The 22004-nt window shown below is 38.0% G+C and overlaps 1 protein-coding gene across 1 annotated transcript; it reads right to left on the reverse strand.

Moving 5' to 3' along the window:
• Window positions 1-1059: 1059 nt before the first annotated feature.
• On the reverse strand, window positions 1060-6427 carry nrgna (neurogranin (protein kinase C substrate, RC3) a). The gene is made up of 3 exons (XM_067439951.1): window positions 6270-6427; window positions 3259-3405; window positions 1060-1550 (listed from the first exon to the last, which is right to left on the reverse strand). The coding sequence occupies exons 1-3, from the start codon at window positions 6282-6284 to the stop codon at window positions 1530-1532; spliced, it is 183 nt and encodes a 60-aa protein (XP_067296052.1). The 5' UTR covers window positions 6285-6427; the 3' UTR covers window positions 1060-1529.
• Between the last annotated feature and the right edge of the window lie 15577 nt (window positions 6428-22004).

Raw genomic sequence — 22004 nt, forward strand, 5'->3', positions numbered from 1 at the left:
CTGTGTAGAGGAGTGGGCCAAAATCCCTCCTGCAGTGTGTGCAAACCTGGTGAAAAAATACAGGAAACGTTTGACCTCTGTAATTGCAAACAAAGGCAACTGTACCAAATATTAACATTGATTTTCTCAGGTGTTCAAATACTTACACTCACCTATTATTAGGTAATAACTATTATTAGGAAAACCTGTTCAATTTCAACCTGTTCAAAGCTGATAGAAGAGCGTTACAACTGGTGTATGCAGCAAAGCATTTGTGAAGCCACAACACGCACAACATTGAGGCGGATGGGTTACAACAGCAGAAGACCCCACTGGGTACCACTCATCTACACTACAAATAGGAAAAAAAGGCTACAATTTGCACAAGCTCACCAAAATTGGACAGTTGAAGACTGGAAAAATGTTGCCTGGTCTGATGAGTCTCGATTTCTGATGAGAATCAGAATTTGCCATAAATAGAATGAGAACATGGATCCATCATGGCTTGTTACCACTGTGCAGGCTGCTGGTGGTGGTGTAATGGTGTGGGGGATGTTTTCTTGGCACACCTTAGGCCCCTTAGTGCCAATTGGGCATTGTTTAAATGCCACGGCCTACCTGAGCATTGTTTCTGACCATGTCCATCCCTTTATGACCACTATGCACCCATCCTCTGATGGCTACTTCCAGCAGGATAATGCACCATGTCACAAAGCTCAAATCATTTCAAATTGGTTTCTAGAACATGACAATGAGTTCACTGTACTAAAATGGCCACCACAGTCAGCAGATCTCAATCTGAATATGAATCATAAAAACTGAAATTGTCCCTTCCATTGATCCATTAAAATTTATATAAACAGTTTAAGCTATATATATATATATATATATATATATATATATATATATATATATATATATATATATATATATATATATATATATATATATATATACACCTAAAAAATGTTTTGTAAGTACATAGTTAAAGACACCTAAAATAAAGTGGGACCACATTTTTATTACCCCCAACACAAAAATGCCAATAATTATGCATCCAGTGAATACAGAAAGCCAATATGTGGAACTTAATTTGCTTTATTAAACAGGCATAAACAAAATTTATGCTAGAAAAAACATCAACATTTAGTAACTGCATATACTTGTATATTGTAAGATTCATTACAGCCAAAGAAGTAAAGCACAACTTCAAAACAAATCAACAAATCTCCAGACAGAGTATTTGGCTTGCCTTGCTTGAAGCAACAAGAAAACTCTGAAAGCTGACAGATCACAAACAAATTTCTTTCTTAAAATGAACTGAATTTATAATGTCATGCTGTGAAACTGTTTCAAGTCAGAAACAGCCGCTCAAATGCTAAAGGAAGAAGAGGAATGTGTGAAAGAGTCTGCTAGTCAGGTGGCAAACTCTACATGTAGTTTGGATGTTGATGCTTTCATGTCGTACACCGAAGGGTTCTTTTGAAACAAAAGAGCTCTGGTTATTGCAGTGATGTGCTATCGGGTGGTGATGATGGTGCTCCTCTTAGCTACTTCTGCTCTCGTTGTTTCTGAAATAGATGACAAATGTTTTTGTTTTGCACAAAACTCCTGAAAGATGGTTATGCAAGGCTGGCATATGCAAATGACTGTATTGTGTTCCTGTGCATAAAACAGACATGCTATATTCAAACTAAGAAATTACAAAATCTTTTCGTTATAATCTAAGTCTAACCACAAAATTCTGTAGTTATAGCTTTCTTTTTTATTTAAAACATTGGGAGCATTACCATACGTAGGCAATACAACTGAGAAGGGTTCTCACATGACATTAACTGGGTACCATCTGTATTATTGCTTAGCAACAAGCAATTAAGGCGTTATTGCTAGGATACCATTTTAACCATACTGAAGTGTGCTGGGGAAATACTGATTCCAGACAGAAAAGATTGTGTAGAGTTTGTGATAACAGTAGTTCCAAAGAATCTTTAATGGTTATTGTTGTTTCAATACATGATGGATTAAGATAATTTAAGACTGATTTGGGTTTCGATCTGCCTTAATTTCCCAAGAGTGACAAAATCACATATACATTCAACCTTTAATGAGATAATGGCTTAGAGGACCGACTGATGGATTTAGAAATTACACTAATGAGTTGAAATAAAGTTTATTCTGTCTGCCATGTTCTTTCTGGACACTTTAAAACTAGTTGTATGGCTTGTGCTGTTTCTGCAGGATACTTAAAGGGATAGTTAACCCAAAAATTGTAATTACCCCATAATTTACTCAACCTCAAGCCATCAAGGTGTGGCATTCTTCTTTCAGACGAAGACAATTGGAGTTATAGTAAAAACTGTCCTAGCTCTTCCAAGCTTTATAATGGCAGTGAATTGCAGCATAAAAAAATGGGAAACATTAAAAAAGTCCATCCATCCATTATAAAAGTAATCCACACAGCTATGGGGGGTTAATAATAGGTATTTATTAAGTAAAATATCCATATTTAACATGTTATAAAGTAAAATATCTAGCTTCTGGCAGACCACCTTCCATATTAAACTTATGGAAAATGTGTAACTGGCGCCACGTGATGTTGGTAAGCGTAATATTGCACTTTATTAAGATTAAGTTTAAAAAATAGATATTTTTCTTACACAGACGCATCACTTCGGTTCAGAAGGCATTTATTAACCCCCTGGAGCTGTGTAGATTACTTTTATAATGAAAGGATGCACTTTTTTGGGAATCAAATTTTGGGCAGCCAATCACTGCCATTATAAAGTTTAGAAGAGCCATGACATTTTTTAATATAACTCTGATTGTATTCATCTGAAAGAAGAATGTTATACATCTAGGATTGCTTGAGGGTGAGTAAATTATGGGATCATTTACATTTTTTTCATTTTCACTATCCCTTTAATCAGTGGTGCAAAGAAGCAGTTTCACATTTAACAATGTTTAGGGACTAAACAAAAAATGTCCTAAGATAAACATATTCATGGTAACCATTGAAAAATGTAATGTTTGAAAAGTAACACGTACACGTGTTACACGTATAGTAATGTGTCTATAACGCCAAGAAACTTTTAGTACTGATTTAAGAATATTTTATTATGTGTAATATAAAGATGTAACCAGGCAGTCTAATCTGTATAAAAATATTTAATTTAATTTTAAAAAAGTGTAGTTTGTGGTACTTTTTGTGTAGTCTTTTTTTGTGGTATTAGTAAATCATCCATGGCAAATATATTTTGATGTACTGCCCATGCTGCTAACCTCTTCTCTAGGCTTGTCATCCTTCATTTTCTTCCTAGTCATGTGACCTCGAAAACCAGCTTGAATCTTAGCAGCAGCCTTGTTTGCGGCCGGGTCATCAAGGGGAATGTCCATGATGTCCTCATCTTGCGGCTGAGTGCATCCTTCCTGTTTTTCAGATCAAATAAAAACACAGTCAGCCATTTTAGCTATGACTACATGGCAGAAGAACAGTTGCAGATCCTTGTCAAGATTTACACTAAAGTGTCAACGAACTATCACACTTTGTAAAACCCCACAAGACCAATCTGTATCTGTACCAAGTGTAAAATGACTGCAGACTGCAAATCAGTTATATAAGGAATTTACAAAAGCAACCCAATAAGACCCTGCAAAAAACCTTAACATTTGTCTACATACACACACACATATTAAGTACACAATAGGATATTCAAACGGATATTCAGAAGGTAAGCAATTCATCCAACCCAATCTAATGAGAAAACATATATTTTATGAGGTGGTACTAATTGTATGAATATGTCACAATGTGATTTGAACAGAAACGTCATGATTTTTATAAAAAAAAGTATTCATGGCGGTTCACCCCTAAACCTAACGTAATGAATGAATTCACCACTAATTTGCCAAAACATTAAATTGTTATGAATTGCAATTATAGGAATTGTGTTGATTCTTCTGAAGAATGTGGTGGGATGTTTTTTTTTCTGTTTTTTTTCTACTTTTGCTGTGTTTTTTGCTTGGGCGACTAATGGTAAAAAGTATTGTTACAATCATGCCAAAACCTAAAGTCAGCACTCTGTTGCTCCCAAAGGAATTGTTTAATGGCACTCTCACCAACCCAGTTTTTGGTAAAAATCCCATTTAAAAAATCCTTTGGGAGCAACAGTGCACCAGCTGTAGGTTTTGATATTGGTAAATGTGTTTTCATGCACCTGTATAAGTTATTTTTGGATGAGTGTGCTCTTCAGCACAGTGATTTATAGTAGGATTAAGATTATGCCTTATATAGAAATAATCTTTTGATATGACAGCTACATATTAATTAAATCAGAATCAGCAGCTGCAACATTCAACAAATAATATCCTCATGTCATTACAAACCTTTTTTTATTTTGTGGAACATAAAATAATTTTATATTTTTTACCCTATAATGGTAGCCACTGTTAAACAAAACGGTTAAAATATTCACAGTATCCCTATATTTTCTTATATGATGACAATATTTTCATTTTTGGTCGAAATATCCCTTATACTATGTTTCTCTCTCTAAAATCTGTTCTCTTTCCATCAGAATCAAAATAATTAAAATACACTTTAAAATACAAATTAAAATACACATCTAAAAGGTAAATCATCACGTTTAGGGGAATGCACATTCTTTTTGTTTGATTTCTTTGATTCTTTTATTTTCCTCCTCCAGTGGGATACTAGCTGTCAGCGGTCCCTAGCGAGCCTCAAGTTTCCGACAGCTCGACTAATTTTCCCTGCCTGCCGGGGGTGCATCACAGTCAAGGGACTGAAGCTGAAAGCATTCAGAGCTTCACAGCCTAACAGTGTGAAGATCCAGCTGAGTGGGGTGGAAGCCTGACGCTCCTCTGAGGTTTCGGCACTATTATGCAGGGATAAACAATAATCTATTACACAACAAACAAGGACTCGAGGGCTCAACATGATCATTCCTCACAAAGTCCTTTGTGTCCTAAAAAAGAAGTTGTCTTAATATCTACACACTCTTAAATGAGCAACACCAAAGATAAGCAATTACTACCTTTATCGGACTTCTGAGAACATTCCTAGCAACAGAGCTTCCTCAAGCATGATGGGCGCTGATCCTGAGACCAATCATCAATAAAGAAACATCTTGTGTGAACTTTACTTGTGAGTGCCATCACTTTGGAACATGCTAACGACCATCTGTCTCATCAGTCACAGCAACATCTTCCAAATTATACACAGATAATTGCTGTTTCTAGAAAGTTCTAGACCCTCCCACAAACACACAACTCCAAGCCCACGCAATAGATGACTTGTGTAACAAAGACTGCTTGTACCCCTGCTGTACATGGAGATAAAACAAATAGGATGGAACACAGTCAGTCTCTAGCTTATTTAACCATTTTAATCAATATGTAATGTGAAACTAGTAGAACCGTCCTTGTGTTTGAGCTTGTAAAAAATCAATTGATTAAGTAGCTATTCAAGTGCTCTATCTTTAGACACAGACATGTCACTGCTAAAAATCAGCACAAGACCAGACGTCAAACCACTGACCCTTCTCACCACACACAACTACACAACAGCACATTACAATCTTTTCATACAGTGAACAGCCTGAGAAGTATCATTCTCTGTACTGGCGATATAAACAGATTTAAAACAAAAACATGACCAGTCATCAATCATTAAGCTTTAAAAATGTTTTACTATTTATCAAATATTTGTCAGCTATGACAGAGGTGATTCCTCTGCCAGGATATTGATACTATTTAAACATGATCAAAAAACCCCAACCCACCTACAGCATGTTCTCTGTTAAATCCTGCTGTTGTCTATAGTCACTTAGATAATGGTTGGTTTTAGCTGATTGACCTCACTCTGTAATCATAATGCAGATTTTTTAATTCATTTTCAAATTTAATATTTTAATGTAATTGTAGTCCAGCAAATCCTAAAATATACAGTAAATCCTAAAAATAAATAAAAATAAGCACCTAAATTGGAATACTTCTAGCTGGATTATGTACACAACGCACGTCATTTAAAGTTCAATTTTACTTTTTGCCTACCGCGGAGAAATCATAAATGTTTATATTTTTAAACAACAGACCTTTTGAAAATGTATCGAATATAGCAACATTTGTAGTATAACACTTCCGTTCAGTCTGTTAATAAATAACCAAAATATCCAAATTCTTTCAAATGCGTAGGATAATTCATAAGTTTTTTTTTTTTTTTTTTTTGCTTGTTCTTTTGAATCTGTACAAACATAAACACGGACTCCACTTACGTTTCGACAGTCCATAGCGATCTGAGATGACAGGTTTGAGTAGTTTGAGATTTGTTGTCCAGTTAAACTATGGTTGAAGAATATATCGGTAAAGATGCTGTCTCTCTCTTTCAGCTCTCTCTCTCTCTCTCTCTCTCTCTTTCAGCTCTCTCTCTATTTCTCTCTCTCTCTGTGTGTACTCTGGCTGTCTGTAGCCGATGAGCGCTTCAGCTGAATTGACCAATCAGAGCGCGTGATATATTCCCCATCACGTGTAACCATTTATCGCACGCCTTTCTTCATCTGATTATATATATAGAAAGTTTACAGAATATATATATATATATATATATATATATATATATATATATATATATATATATATATATATATATATATATATATATATATATATATATATATATATATATATATATATATATATATATATATATATTCTATAAACTTTATTTCAATGTTTCCCCCCCCAACAAAATACCGGTTCTGCCTAAACCAATAAGCAACAAGTTTGAGAAACTTTGGCACAATTTGTCATTTTGTGTAACTTATTTTGTGTAACTTGCAAGGTGTGGCAAACATTATAATGAACACATTTTGCTTTATAACATATTTTTTTTTCAGTGTCTCAAATGTTCACATAGCCTATTGTCTTATGATATAGCCTAACTAACACTTTTAGAAAAAAAGGTACAGTGCTGTCACTGGGGCGGTACCCTAAGGTACAAAACTGAAAAGGTAAACCTTTGTACCTTACTCACCCCTAAATGGTACAAATTAGTACCTTAAAATGTACATATCAGTTCTTTAAGAGTGCAAATTAGTACCTTAAAGGTCCATAGTAGAACCTTAAAGGTACATATTTCGGTGATAGTCCCCAGTGACAGCAATGCACCATTTTTTCTGACAGTGTAGAAAGCTTTGTGAAAAAGTACAAACCAGCTACATAATGGCGTTAGATGGACACAGCTGGAACAGAATTAATGAAGATAACCAAGGAAACAGCTGTCCGTCTAGACAAGTGGCGGGAAACTGACAAAGGAACATGTGATTAATGCAAAAAACACAACAGAAACAGACTGACATGTGACAGTAGCCTAACTTTATTTTGATGATCCCTTTTAAACTTTCTGTTGACTATAAGTAACTTTGCAACATGTCAACTATCTTTCATTAGGGTATTAGACTGTCTACTTATTGTGATGGTCACCCAACATACATTCTACTAACTGTAACTTTGCATGTCAACTTATTCTAACCCTACCAGTCTACTAATACTCTCTAATGAGAGTTAGTAAACACGTAGGTGCAGTTACTTATTGTCAAAATAAAATGAAACCTAATTCATTAATTTATTTTTATTTTGATAAATGACATAAAAGTCCACTTAGGCCTAATTAAAGAGAGTACACTTTCATGATTTGTAAAACACCAAAACAAAGTGCACTTTGTAATAGTCAAATAAAAATTACAAAATATATTATGCATTTGACATTTTAAATCAGCATTGTTTAATAATCTCTAGTCCTTTAAAGTAAGCCTACACTTATTTTTGTGTTGGCTGACATACTAAAGCACACACGTTAATTTTCACTGTTTTGTGTCTTTGTAATATTAGATTTTAAGTTAATATATTTTAAATATTACTAAATTGCAACTAATTACAAATTATTTTAAAAATACATGACATACAGTCAAATACAATTGATGTAATTATTAAAGTTACATAAAGATGTACAGGTCCTTCTCAAAAAATGTGCATATCATGAAAAGGTTCTAAACTATTAACCTAATCATCTGAATCAACTAATTAACTCTAAACACCTGCAAAAGATTCCTGAGGCTTTTAAAAACTCCCAGCCTGGTTCATTTCTCAAAACCGCAATCATGGGTAAGACTGCCGACCTGACTGCTGTCCAGAAGGCCATCATTGAAACCCTCAAGCGAGAGGGTAAGACACAGAAAGAAATTTCTGAACGAATAGGCTGTTCCCAGAGTGCTGTATCAAGGCACCTCAGTGGGAAGTCTGTGGGAAGGAAAAAGTGTGGCAAACAACGCTGCACAACGAGAAGAGGTGACCGGACCCTGAGAAAGATTGTGGAGAAGGACCGATTCCAGACCTTGGGGGACCTGCGGAAGCAGTGGACTGAGTCTGGAGTAGAAACATCCAGAGCCACCGCGCACAGTCGTGTGCAGGAAATGGGCTACAGCTGCCGCATTCCCCAGGTCAAGCCACTTTTGAACCAGAAACAGTGGCAGAAGCGCCTGACCTGGGCTACAGAGAAGCAGAACTGGACTGTTGCTAAAATTTGTTGCTTTAAAGATTTATTGACAACAATCAAGCTGAGAGGTTTTAATCAGGTTTTAATCTTTGATGGTGAGGAAGTGATTGGTAATCCAAAATATACTGGATCTATCAGTCTTAGAAGAGCGTGGATGAGTTGGGAAGCAGTCAGATGCACACACTGAGCTAAGATGCACAGGGGAACTCACAGGAGATGTGGAGAAAGGGAAGGTGCTGGACGGAAACTCAGGTTGCAAACTGGAAGTAATCATTGGGGATCGTCAGGAGAAACAAGGTAAATGTCCACTTCATACAAATAAGACCAGACAAATGGCTGGGGTGAGGTGTGTGCTTAAATAGAAGGAAATACAAGGAAATACAAGATACAAGGAAATAACCCGGTTTATTAATAAAGTCATGTATTTACTTGGATTGTCAGTTTCCTGGTTTGCATGTAAACGGGGAAAACTGATTATTTTAATAAGCTGATTTTTTTGAGCTATCAGCTTACTGGTGTGCATGCAAATGCACCCATTGACTACCAAAATGGAAGTATTACCTAGCCTGGATGCCAGCCCAACTCAGCCCCGCCCACAACATTTGAGCTCGGGCAGTTCGGTCTGGACTAGATCCATAGAGGAGTAATTATGCCCGAACAGAAACTGTTCGGACCAATGAAATCATCAGGGCGGGATTTAGACGATGACGGAGAGATGATAAACAGTAACATAATCATGCACGTCATCAAAGGCGTGATTGAATTTATTCAAATCCTAAAAGGAGAGCTTGTTTGTATATGCATTCACCTTTGCTATTTCTCTCTGAAATGATGATCATATTGATAAGTAACTGTTTATCCTTAAATTCTTTTTTTTTACAACACTGGCAAAGACCGTTTATTCCAGTGTAGACAGGGTTGCCAAAAGTCTGCATATCCTCGAACGAACCATGTCACATCCTGGGCCATGTTGGACCACCAGAAGCGATCTTTTAGTAGCTAGAATGTGCTATTGGGTGGCCAGTGCCCAGAGATGAATGTGCAGATAGGATGAGAAGTGTAGGATGTATTTGGATGACAAACTAGTGGTCTGGTGAGCAGCCCAGCGGAGTAGCGGCAGATATGTTGGAGGAGGTCACCAAATCTGTTGACCACTGGATGGTGCTTACGATTAATCCCTTTGAGAGGATGGGCTCTGGTTCTTTGTTAACTTCCTTAGGAGCAAGAAGGCATGAGTGCCTCGGCTTTGACATTCCTTTTACTGGGACGATAGGAAATGGAGAAATCAAACCTAGTAAATAATAAAGCCCATGTGCCTGAGAGAGTTTATCTTAGCTTCTCCAACCAATGCCAAGTGTCTACCTCCACAATGGATGTTTTACTCAGGTAAGGGTGGATGAGGAGTCATCCCTCTTAAGTTTCTCGAAAGCTTAGTTGGCAGATGGTGACCAGCACAGAGACCTGGGTTTGTTTTTTTAATAGACTGGTGAGTGGACAGGTGATGGTGCTGTAATTATGAATGAACCGTCTGTAAAGGTTAGCGAAACCTAGGAAGCGCTGGACTCATTTGTGACTGGAATAGGCCAGTTTCTGACTGCGTCCACCTTCCACTCGTCCATCTGGATACCTTTGTTACTGATGTTGTAACCCAGGAACTGCACTAAGGATTGATGAAATGCACACTTCTATGCCTGTAGGAAAAGGTAGAACTCACTCAAACATTTCAGGACCTCTGCAACGTGGTGATGTTCGGTTAGGCTCCGGGACTATAGACTAGGATATTATTATTATAGACGAGTACGAATGAATGTGAAAATACTCCCGGAGAATTTTATACATGAAGTCCAGGAATACAGAGAGGTCAAGTTGACTAGTCCATAGAGCATGACGCGATACCCGTATTGCCTGTAGGAGGCACAAAAGCTGTCTTCCACTCGTCCCCCTCACATATCCCGATGAGGTTATACGCTAGCCTAGACGCACCCTAGCTGCAGCAAATTTAATCTGCCCGCAAGTGTCATCTAGAAACTCTCAATACCCTTCTGAGCTGTATTCCCCTAACTCTTGCCGGATCAATCACATCGTGTATAGAGTCGGTGGGCGGGGCCATAATGGCGACGGCCGAGTTGCGTTTGCGTGCTTCTAGTAAACATACTAGAAACAAACGGTGGCGGTCTTTCGAATCAGCTTTGACTGCGATTCTGGAAGACTTGGAGTTAAGCTTTTCTCTGAGAAAAGAACAAAACAGGGGTTTTGCTGACCGGATACGGCGAATGTTTAATCTATCAACAAGCTCTGTTTCACCTTCGTTGCTCTGGTTGTTGTAGCGCTATCCTATCGCGTGCAGAGGGAGTTTGAAAGACAACCGTTTATCCCGCCCCTCGGATTGAGCCCTGTCTATGGTGAGTTTCCAGACCAAACATCTTGATGTGGGTCTGGCTTGTCAGGCTAGTTATACGCAACTTGTCCTCCAAAAAATATGACTCTAGTGGTTTTTTTAAGCACCTTATTACAACCTATATTTACGTTTTAAAGGCATGCGCCCTCTAGCTGGCATGAAAATAATGCCAGTGTCGTGTTACGTCTGACGTTGTTACCAATCAAAATGCATGTTCATTTTAATGCAATGTGTGGACTTTTTACCACCATTTGTCATATTTCCATTTAGCAAAAATATTCTTTTAAATTTACAACTACACCCACCCCATCCCTAAACCTACCCAGTTATTTATAGTGCATACACACTTTATGAGCACGTGTTCCCTGGGATTGAACTCACGATCGCATGATCACATGTTGTTGTTGTGTAGTGCAATGCTTTACCAATGGAGCTATGCAAAACCTGAAATATTAAGCAGATAAAAAGGAAAAATTCTTTAAAATGAAAGTGTCCTGCTGTCAATAGGAGCACAACTTGCCCCTGTGCGTCATATTTAATTAATTAAAATATTGTCGATAGGGGCGCAACTTTAGTATACACTTCTATGGGTCGTATTTCAAGAAAGTGACAAACGACCTATATATGTGTATTGGTTGGAGGACATGTGGGTTATATGCACTATGGAGGTCCAACTTGGTGAAAGTATACAGACTTTGCACTGCAGAGATGTGTCAAGAGCAGCTGGAACAAGGGGAATTGGATATCAACTTAACTGTTTGTTTATTTAAAGCTTAATAATCAATACAAGGGCGCAATCCTCCATCCTTCTTTGCCACAAAGAAGAAACTTGAAGCAGCAGGGGATGTAGAAGGGCGTATATAGCCTTGTTGTAATGCTTCTTCAATATACTTCTCCATGGCGTTCTATTCCAGCAGTTAATGGGGATAAATCTTTCCAAGGCACTGGCTCACCCGGAATCAATGGCACAGTCCCATGGCCGATGCGGAGGCAGCTGCATGCTTTATGCAAATGTATGTTTATTATAAACCATACTCAGAGCATGAAGACTAGACATGTACCAAAGGTCAAAGATGATTTTCAAAGAACTTGTTCATGTCTCTTAAGCCAACAATTCAGAATAAGCAGTGATTTCTCTCATTTTAAGAATATAAATAAAGGTTTTTACATTAGATGCAGGAACGCGACATATGGGCAGGAACGCACATCTCTTAAAGGGGCCACACTATATACTTGTGGAATATGGTGTGCTCACAGGTCCGCATTACAGCTTTTGAACTGTGCCTTGTTCTGAATTAAACTGCCAGTGTAAAAACCTTTATTTATATTCTTAAAATGAGAGAAATCACTGCTTATTCTGAATTGTTGGCTTAAGAGACATGAACAAGTTCTTTGAAAATCATCTTTGACCTTTGGTACATGTCTAGTCTTCATGCTCTGAGTATGGTTTATAATAAACATACATTTGCATAAAGCATGCATTTTTCTCCATACCCATGCTGATTAGAGTATTAAAAACTTGAAACATGTTCATGTAAGGTACATTTAGAACTGATAAGAATGTGCAATTAAATTGCGATTAAATATTTAATCGATTGACAGCCCTAAAAAAAATATAAAATACAAATTACTGCGCCACACTATGAACGATGCTGCGCATTGCTTCGTTGCGTTCAAGGCGCTGCAACAAACCCGCAAGAACTGATACGCTAAAGCTATAGCTTGGAGCTAAACATTTTGTTTTCTCTGACATGTGTTTGGCTATGGCAATTAATGTTTGAGCATATTGTTTGCAAACTGCAAATTTAAAACAAAGTAGTTGATATGTTGTGTTGTTTTTGTTGTTTAGTAGCCGTAATATGCAGTTTTTAGCTGTGTCCACTCTATTTTTTGTTGGTTTTCATAAGACCCTCCATTGAAATGACCAGGACCCCCCATTGCCCCCCCCCAATCAAAATTGTCTGGAGCCGCCACTGCTCACCATATGACGTGGAGGTTGAATTAGACACATAGAGATAAAGTCTACCAGTACCACAGTAGAGACAGAGTATCTGAGTCAGCCGGCTCTGCCGCTCAGCGAGGGTGAATCTGGTTGAGTCTAACTGCATGAGTTCTGTTGTGGCAGTGATATTCTGACAAAGAATATCTACCCTCTCCTGAAACGGATCTGACAAGATCATCATGTTGCCAATCAGTTGGGTTGGGTCTTTTGTTACCGAAGCACACTCAGAGACAGAGAAATGTAGTGTAAAGGTGATTTATTGACAACAATCATGCTGAGAGGTTTCAGTCAGGAAAGTTGGCAGAGCATATAATCTTCGATGGTGAGGAAGTGATTGGTAATCCAATATACTGCACTTACAGACTTGGAAGAGCGTGGATGAGTCAGGAAGCAGTCATGCACACATCTTGATGATCTTCTCACAGGGGAACTCACAGGAGATGTGGAGAAAGAGAAGATGCTGGAAGGAAACTCAGGTTGCAAACTGTAGGTAATCGTTGGAGATCGCAGGGCAAAACAAAATGTCCACTTCATACACAACAGGACCAGACAAATGACTGGGATGAGGTGTGTGCTTAAATAGTTGTGCTGATGAGGGTGCAATTTTATATGTTCATTTGAGTTAAATATGATGAGTAAAAACTGGGTTTTATGTAGAGACTGAATGTAATTAGATGAATCATTCTGTCTATTTATTTATTTTGTTGTTGTTTATTTTTATTTCAGACCACTATTGTGCTTTTTTTAAAATTCTCTTTACAACTGTTTAAATTATCCTTGTTTTTATTTTTATTTCTTACACATGGTATTCTTATTTCATGCATACGTTATCACTATTTTAATTCATTTCTCTGTAAAGCACTTTGAATTGCCATTGGGTGTGAAATATGCTATACAAATAAACTTGCCTTGCCTTGCCCTGCAGACGAGGTGCAGGTGTGTGTGATTAATATTCAGGAGAGGGAGTGCATTGTGAGTGGCTTGTGCAGGAACCTGGCAGATATGTTATACAGGTCCTTCTAAAAAATGAGCATATTGTGATAAAGTTAATTACTTTCCATAATGTAATGATAAAAATTAAACTTTCAAGTCTTTTATTGTTTTAATCCTGATGATTTTGGCATACAGCTCATGAAAACCCAAAATTCCTGTCTCAAAAAATTAGCATATCATGAAAAGGTTCTCTAAACGAGCTATTAACCTAATCATCTGAATCAACTATAAACTCTTAACACCTGCAAAAGATTCCTGAGGCTTTTAAAAACTCCCAGCCTGGTTCATTACTGGGAGACACAGAAAGAAATAGACACAGAAAGAAATTTCTGAACGAATAGGCTGTTCCCAGAGTGCTGTATCAAGGCACCTCAGTGGGAAGTCTGTGGGAAGGAAAAAGTATGGCAAAAAACGCTGCACAACGAGAAGAGGTGACCGGACCCTGAGGAAGATTGTGGAGAAGGACCGATTCCAGAACTTGGGGGACCTGCGGAAGCAGTGGACTGAGTCTGGAGTAGAAACAACCAGAGCCACCGTGCACAGGTGTGTGCAGGAAATGGGCTACAGGTGCCGCATTCCCCAGGTCAAGCCACTTTAGGCTACAGAGAAGCAGCACTGGACTGTTGCTCAGTGGTCCAAAGTACTTTTTTCGGATGAAAGCAAATTTTGCATGTCATTCGGAAATCAAGCTGCCAGTGTCTGGAGGAAGATTTTTGTATGCCAAAATCATCAGTATTAAAACAATAAAAGACCTGAAATATTTCAGTTGGTTTGCAATGAATCTAAAATATATGAAAGTTTAATTTTTATCATTACATTATGGAAAATAATGAACTTTATCACAATATGGTAATTTTTTGAGAAGGACCTATATACTACTTGAATACATATATGACATAAGTTCTACTTAATTGGGTCAAAAAAGCCCCCTTAAATTCAAATAATTGCATTTAATATAACATATAATATGTAAACTATAATACATTTTAATTGTATTGTGAATAACATGCAGTTGTGTGTCTGAAAACAATGCATAAAGTTCAGTGTCAGTATTGTTTCTGTAATAAACACTCTTTTTAAAAGTATGCGAAAGTGTATAGCCTATAATATTACTACAACATCTTCTTGGTCTTCTTCTTTTTTTTTTTTTTACAAGGGAATCGATAGATTATGCCTAAACTTTGCAAATAAATGTACAACAGTGCTGTTGTTACAACCTTCACTAACAGATGGGTTCGAAACCCAATTTAAAATATTTTAAAAGATGTGCATACTGTATATTTAATGTGGTAATAACATTTACTTAAAAATCATTATTATGCAATCCTATCACCACCCTCATTCATTTTAAACATTTTATTTTTAAAAGGGAAACAAATATGAAACATTTTAATTAAAAAGAGCCAATTAAATTTGGAAACAAACATATAAAACGTAAGCCAACAACTCAAAAACACTACAGACAGTGTGGGTGTGTGTTAGTCACTCTCACAGTTGTGTGAAATCCGGCTGTATACACTGTCCTGTTCTGTGCACCCTTTGTGGATTCAGCAGTTAAAGTGGAAAGTGTTAAAGCCCTTCCTGTCTGGTCAAATAAGATATTTCTAGTTGGGTTTTGATGTAAATGAACAGCTTGTGTATGTGTTATATAACAAATTGAACGAGATAACCTTATGATTCAGATGTAACCAGTTCTGTCATTTAACATCCACTCTAAGTGCAAATTATATTATAAATCTGATGTGAAATGATACTTTTTTTTTACCTCAAATGTTTTGGGGGTATTCTTTGATGAATACAAAGTTAAAAACAGAATAATAAGTGTGCCATGGCACCACCACTACAGTTAAAACATTTATACCACCCTTAATAGGCCACAGCCTTATGTGTTATTCTATGCTGGCAGTTAAAATGAATAAAGTTAATGTCTTATGCATGCACTCTCATATGACATGCTTGATTCCAGTTACACTCGTACAACCACTGGTGCACTTTGATTACAAGTACCTCTTTTATACATTTAAAAAATATAATACCCAACTTAATATATTTTACCAAAATAAATGTATAACTGCGAAAACATATAATAAGTTGTTACCACAGCATCTTTTCTACATAACTGTCATTGTTTCCAGCTATTTGTGTCCTTACAATATGTTGTATGACTAAAATAGCAAGTTGAGCATTAAACACTCTAAGGCTGAATTGTCATTGAGAAGGTGGCAGGCATGTCAGGCCAGAATCCTTCAGGCACACATACAGCCATGTTTCTATGCTGACACTGTTTCATGCGAGCTCATGTCACTGGCCCCTATAATGGACAGAAGACAATGTGTCTGTAAAGATGAATGCTGAATGTTCAGTTGCTCATTCTAGAATCCTCATTTCATATTTTTGATTAAATAAGCATCAGTCAAACATTAAAAAGGCAAAAAACTTGGTAAACAACATGTCATTGTGTTTTAAAACCATTGTGTTGCATTTATTTTGTCAATTATTTGACATACTGATTTGGCATTGCGCACCTCCTCTATTAACATGCACATGCATAACATGCATATGCGAATTTGGAAATAGTGACAGAAATGATGTGCAAAGCACACTGATTTTTTCTAGCTTGGTTAGGTCTGAAAGAACTTAAATCTTACACCTACGCAATCTCAAAATAAATTAATTACACTCTTGTCCATAAAAATAGGGCCCGATGTACTGTTAATATGAAGTACATTTTCAGTGTTCAGGTGTTTTTCCCAAAGTTATAGCTACAGTAAATGCCCGTAAATTTCCAGTGTATTTATAATATTATATATATATATATATATATATATATATATATATATATATATATATATATATATATATACACACTCCTGTACAAAATCTTAAGACCTTGTGGATCATAACCGGGTTGTAAGTGCTGCTTCAAAACGCCAAAAGAAGAAACAGGAGCAAGAGACAAAAAATAGAGAGTAGGCAATTTATTGAAAACTGCATTTAAAGTTGAAACAGGGGTTCATCAGCTGATCAAAAGTTTAAGACCATAGCCCAAAAATAAACGCACAACAGTCCTAAAAGTGTCAGAAAAGGACTCATTAGTGAGTAGCCCCACCGTTCTTGTTGATCACTTCAAAAGCACGTTTCGGCATGCTTGATGCGACTGTTTCCAGGAGGCTTGTTATGTTATTTTCCTGCAAGAAGTCCTTCTTCAGGCGGGCTTTGTGAATTGCAGCGTTGTCCTGTTGAAAGACCCAGTCATTAATGCACAGACGGGGGCCTTCGGTCAAGAGGGATGCCCGCTGCAACAGATCCACATAGCCAGTCGCCGTTTGACGCCCCTGCACAACCTGAAGGTCCATTTTCCCATTGAAGGAAAAAGCACCCCAGATCATGATGGAACCTCCTCCACTGTGCCACGTAGAAAACATCTCAGGTGGGATCTCCTTGTCATGCCAGTAACATTGGTAGCCATCAGGACCGTCCAGGTTAAATTTTTACTCGTCAGAGAATACAACTTTCTTCCACTTTTCAATGTCCCATGTTTGGTGCTCCCTTGCAAATTCTAAACGGGCAAGTTTGTGTCGTGGGAGGAGATGTGGCCTTTGAAGACGTTTTTTGTTCTTGAAGCCCTTCTCTAGCAGATGACGTCTTATGGTTATTGGGCTGCAGTCAGCATCAGTAAGGGCCTTAATTTGGGTTGAGGATCGACCTGTGTCTTCACGGACAACCCGTCAGATCCCGCGGCTCAGTGCAGATGAAATCTTTTTGGGTCTACCACTTGACTTTTTTGTCCCATAACTCTCAGGATTTTTTAAGAAATGTAAAATGACTGTCTTACTGCATCCAACCTCAGCAGCGATGGCGCATTGCGAAAGGCCTTGCTTGTGCAGCTCAACAATCCAGCCACGTTCAAAGAGAGAAAGCCTTTTTGCCTTTGCCATCAGGAGATCTTGACAGTATGACTTAATCCATAAGCTTCCATAAGCTTCTGGAAGTACTGCACTGTTTACACTACGTCAACAGCGTAAGAGTCTGACACAGGCTAGAAGAAATTGTTGAATAAAGTCATTATTTTTGGTTGTTTTTGCCCACAAAAGTATTCTTGTCGCTTCATAAAAAGGTTAAACCGCTGTAGTTACATGGACTAATTTAACAAAGTCTTTACTACCTTTCTGGGCCTTGTAAATGTTAATTATATTGCTGTCTATGGAGGGGTCAGAGCTCTCCGATTTAATTAAAAATATCTTAATTTGTGTTATGAAGATGAATGAAGGTCTAATGAGTTTGGAACAACACGAGGCTGAGCAATCAATGACAGAATTTTCATTTTTGGGTAAACTAACCCTTTAAGTCTACTGCGATGAAAAAGTCATTGCCTGGCCAAAAAAAGTCATTGTTTGGTTTTATGTAACGGAGGCCAGCTACTAATAGTCGCTGTGCAAATAAAACCTCACTCCTCTGACCTCAAGAGGCGCTCTAGCGACTGACACTAGAGGTTGCAGCCTTTAGTCTCCTTGTTAGAGCGTTCCGATGGACCTGGGTTTGAGTCCCGGTCCGAACAGAAGGGGTTACATTGGTGCTGTGACCCGGATGGGAGTGAGGTTTAGGGGGGTGAGTGTAACAGAGGCCAGCTAGTAGTAGTTGCTGTGTGAGTAAACCTCACTCCTCTGACCTCAAGAGACGCTCTAGCGACTGATGCTAGGGGTTGCAGCCTTTAGTCTCCTTGTTAGAGCGTCTGACTCTCATGCCGGCAGTCCCGGTCTGAACAGTAGGGGTTACATTTAAATAGGCAATTATTTAAAGGATCAGTTGAATATATGTTCACTTTTACTCACTCCCATCTCATCCAAGATGTTCAAGTCTTTCTTTGTTCAGTCGAAAATTAAGTTCTCTGAAGAAAGCGCACTCCCAGGAATAGGGTCTTATCTAGTGAAATGATCTGTCATTTAATAATGAAAAAAAAGAATATACTTTTTAACCTAAATTACGCATACAATAAAAATTACTATTGTACTGTAATACAATATACGCATACTAATACAAATTCCCTTTACTAAAAAACACTCCATATTCAACATCAAAATCATCTGACATTGTTGTTTTACCTTTTTTTTTTGTTTTGCTAAAGGTCGTTTGTATTAGTCATTGTATGTGCGATCTGTAAACATGGGGGCGGTACTTCTGCCTACGTCTTGCGTGACCTTTACGATGTGATTGCGCATTCATTGGCACGTCCCAACGATGAATGCGATGAACGATGAGCAAGATGAACAATTTAGTTTAAAATGTATATTCATTTCAATAAAAAAATGTATACAAAAATGACTGATCGTTTCAATTGATAAGACCCTATTGTTCATCTGGGATCACGCAGGGCATCTGAAGCCCTTTGAAATGCTTTGAAACTCCATTGATTTAGACCTTCTACATTTTGGTTGCCATGGAAGTCTGTGATGGGGAGAAAAATCCAGAAATGTTTTCCTAACCCCCCCCTTAACCGAACTAATCCTATAAGAGTCTATGATTGGATCATAATTGCAGTAATTATTATGTTTCTGGCATGTTATATATTTAACATCAGTTCTTAGTCTGTGCCTCACATAATGCCAACCCGATCACACATAAATGCGTATAAATAGTATGAGTGTGCAATGTTGTGGAATGTATATGCCAAAACTCATTTTGGCGTGCATATGATACGCTGTTTTTCGCGTGTCATATATACGCCATAAAGTGCGTATCATATGCACGCGAAAAACAGCGTATATATGACAGCGTATATATGACACGCGCTTGGGTAGGTTTAGGGTGGTGGGGTGGAGGGTTTGTATGTATAATACGCCATAAAATGCGTATCATATGCACGCGAAAAACAGCGTGCCATAGACACGCCAAAATGAGTTTTGGCGTATACATTCCACGACATTGCACACTCGTACTATTTATACGCATTTTTGTGAGAATACCCTGCATAATGCAGGTCTATGGTCACCACCTCAAAGTCCAAATTAAACAATCCCCCATCGTAAGCACACACTGATGTCCTAAGACACGAAACGAGCGGTTTGTGTGAGAAAAAGGTGTACAAGAGGTAAAAACGATATAAATACTGTTCGTTTTCTCACACAAACTGCTCGTTTCGTGTCTTAGGCCATCAGTGTGTACTTACGATGGGGATTGTTTAATTTGGACTTCTCTGTGTATGCTCTTTGAGGTGGTGACCATAGTCCTGCATTATGTGAGGCACAGACAAAAACGGTTTGACCTAAAATGATCAAAGTTGAAACTACTGGGGAAACAAATACTCCTACATCTCGGATGCCCATGAGGTAAGCTAAAACATATCAAAATTTAATTTCAAAGTGAACTATCCCTTTAAACAACCACAAGATCTGGACCAAAAATGGATGCACCTCTTGATGTTGTAAAAACATCACAACATTTATTTCTATCAAGAGGTATTAACAATAAAAGTGTCCAGCACTCTGTAAAGTCTCCTCCTGCACATCCCAAAGACTTTCAATGAATTTAAGGTCTGGACTCAGAGGTGCCAATTCATGTGTGCAAATGATTCTTCATGCTCCCTCCCAACCATAATTTCACAATTTGAGCCTGATGAATCTTGACATTGTCATCCTGGAATATGGCCATGATGTGTCTTTCCTACACATGCTAGAAGCATTATAATCACTGCAATAATGATCCAATCATAGACTCTTACACATTTGCTTTTTTAAATCAAAACTTTTTTTGGCCGAACAATGCATGTTTCATTCCATATATTCCGAATCTCATTCAATAAACATAAGTTTCATTCCCTATATTCAGGTTTAATTCCATATATTGAGATTTGTATCCATATATTCAGATTTTCATATATTCAGACATTTTTTCTATATATTCCAGTTTCATACCATACAACCAATCGTATTATAAATACTATACTTTCCTGAACAGCATGCCAAAATAAACGATACTGATCATATACACTGATCAGGGATAACATTATGAGGTGAAGTGAATAACACTGATTATCTCTTCATCATGGCACCTTTTACTGCATGGCATATATTAGGCATCATGTGAAAATTTTGTCTTCAAAACTGATGTGTTAGAACCAGGAAAAATGCCGTAAGGATTTGAGTTTGCCCAATTGTGATGGTTAAACGACTGGGTCAGAGCATCTCCAAATGCAGCTCCTGTGAGGTGTTCCTCTGCAGTGGTCAGTATCTATCAAAAGTGCTCTGAGGAAGGAGAAGTGGTGAACCGACGACAGGGTCATGGGTGGCCAAGGCTCACTGATGCACACGTTGGGAGCGAAGGCTAACCCCCCTGTAGTTCCGATCAAACAGGCATGCTACTGTAGCTCAAAAAGTTAATGCTGATTCTGATTGAAAGGTGTCAGAATACACAGTGCATCACAGTTTGTTTTGTATGGAGCTGCATAGCCGCAGACCAGTCAGGGAGCCTATGCTGACCCCTGTCCATCAACAAGTTCCTACAGTGGGCACATGAGCATCAGAACTGGACAATGGAGAAATGGAAGAAGGTGGCCTGGTCTGATGAATCACGCTTTCTTTTACATAACGTCGATGGTCGGGTGCTTGTGCCTTACTTACCTGAGGAGCACATGGCACCAGAATGCACTATGGAAAGAAGCCAAGCCAGTGGAGGCAGTGTGATGCTTTGGTCAATGTTCTGCTGGGAAACCTCGGGTCCTGCCTTCCATCCACTGACGTTACTTTACACATACCAGACCACTGACCTAAGCATTGTTCCAGACCATGTACACCCTTTCATGAAAACAGTACTCCCTGGAGGCTGTGGCCTCTTTCAGCAAGATAATGTGCCCTGACACAAAGCAAAAATGGTTCAGGAAGGGTTTAAGGAGCACAACAACAAGTTTGATGTGTTGACTTGGCCTCCAAATTCCCCAGATCTCAATCCAAACTAGCATCTGTGGGATGTGTTGAACAAAGTCTGATCCATTGAGGCCCCACCTCACAACTTACAGGACTTCAAGAATCTGCTGCTAACATCTTGGTGCCAGACACCACACCAAACAT

The sequence above is a fragment of the Pseudorasbora parva genome, chromosome 3 (assembly GCF_024679245.1).
Source record: "Pseudorasbora parva isolate DD20220531a chromosome 3, ASM2467924v1, whole genome shotgun sequence".
Taxonomy (NCBI): domain Eukaryota; kingdom Metazoa; phylum Chordata; class Actinopteri; order Cypriniformes; family Gobionidae; genus Pseudorasbora; species Pseudorasbora parva.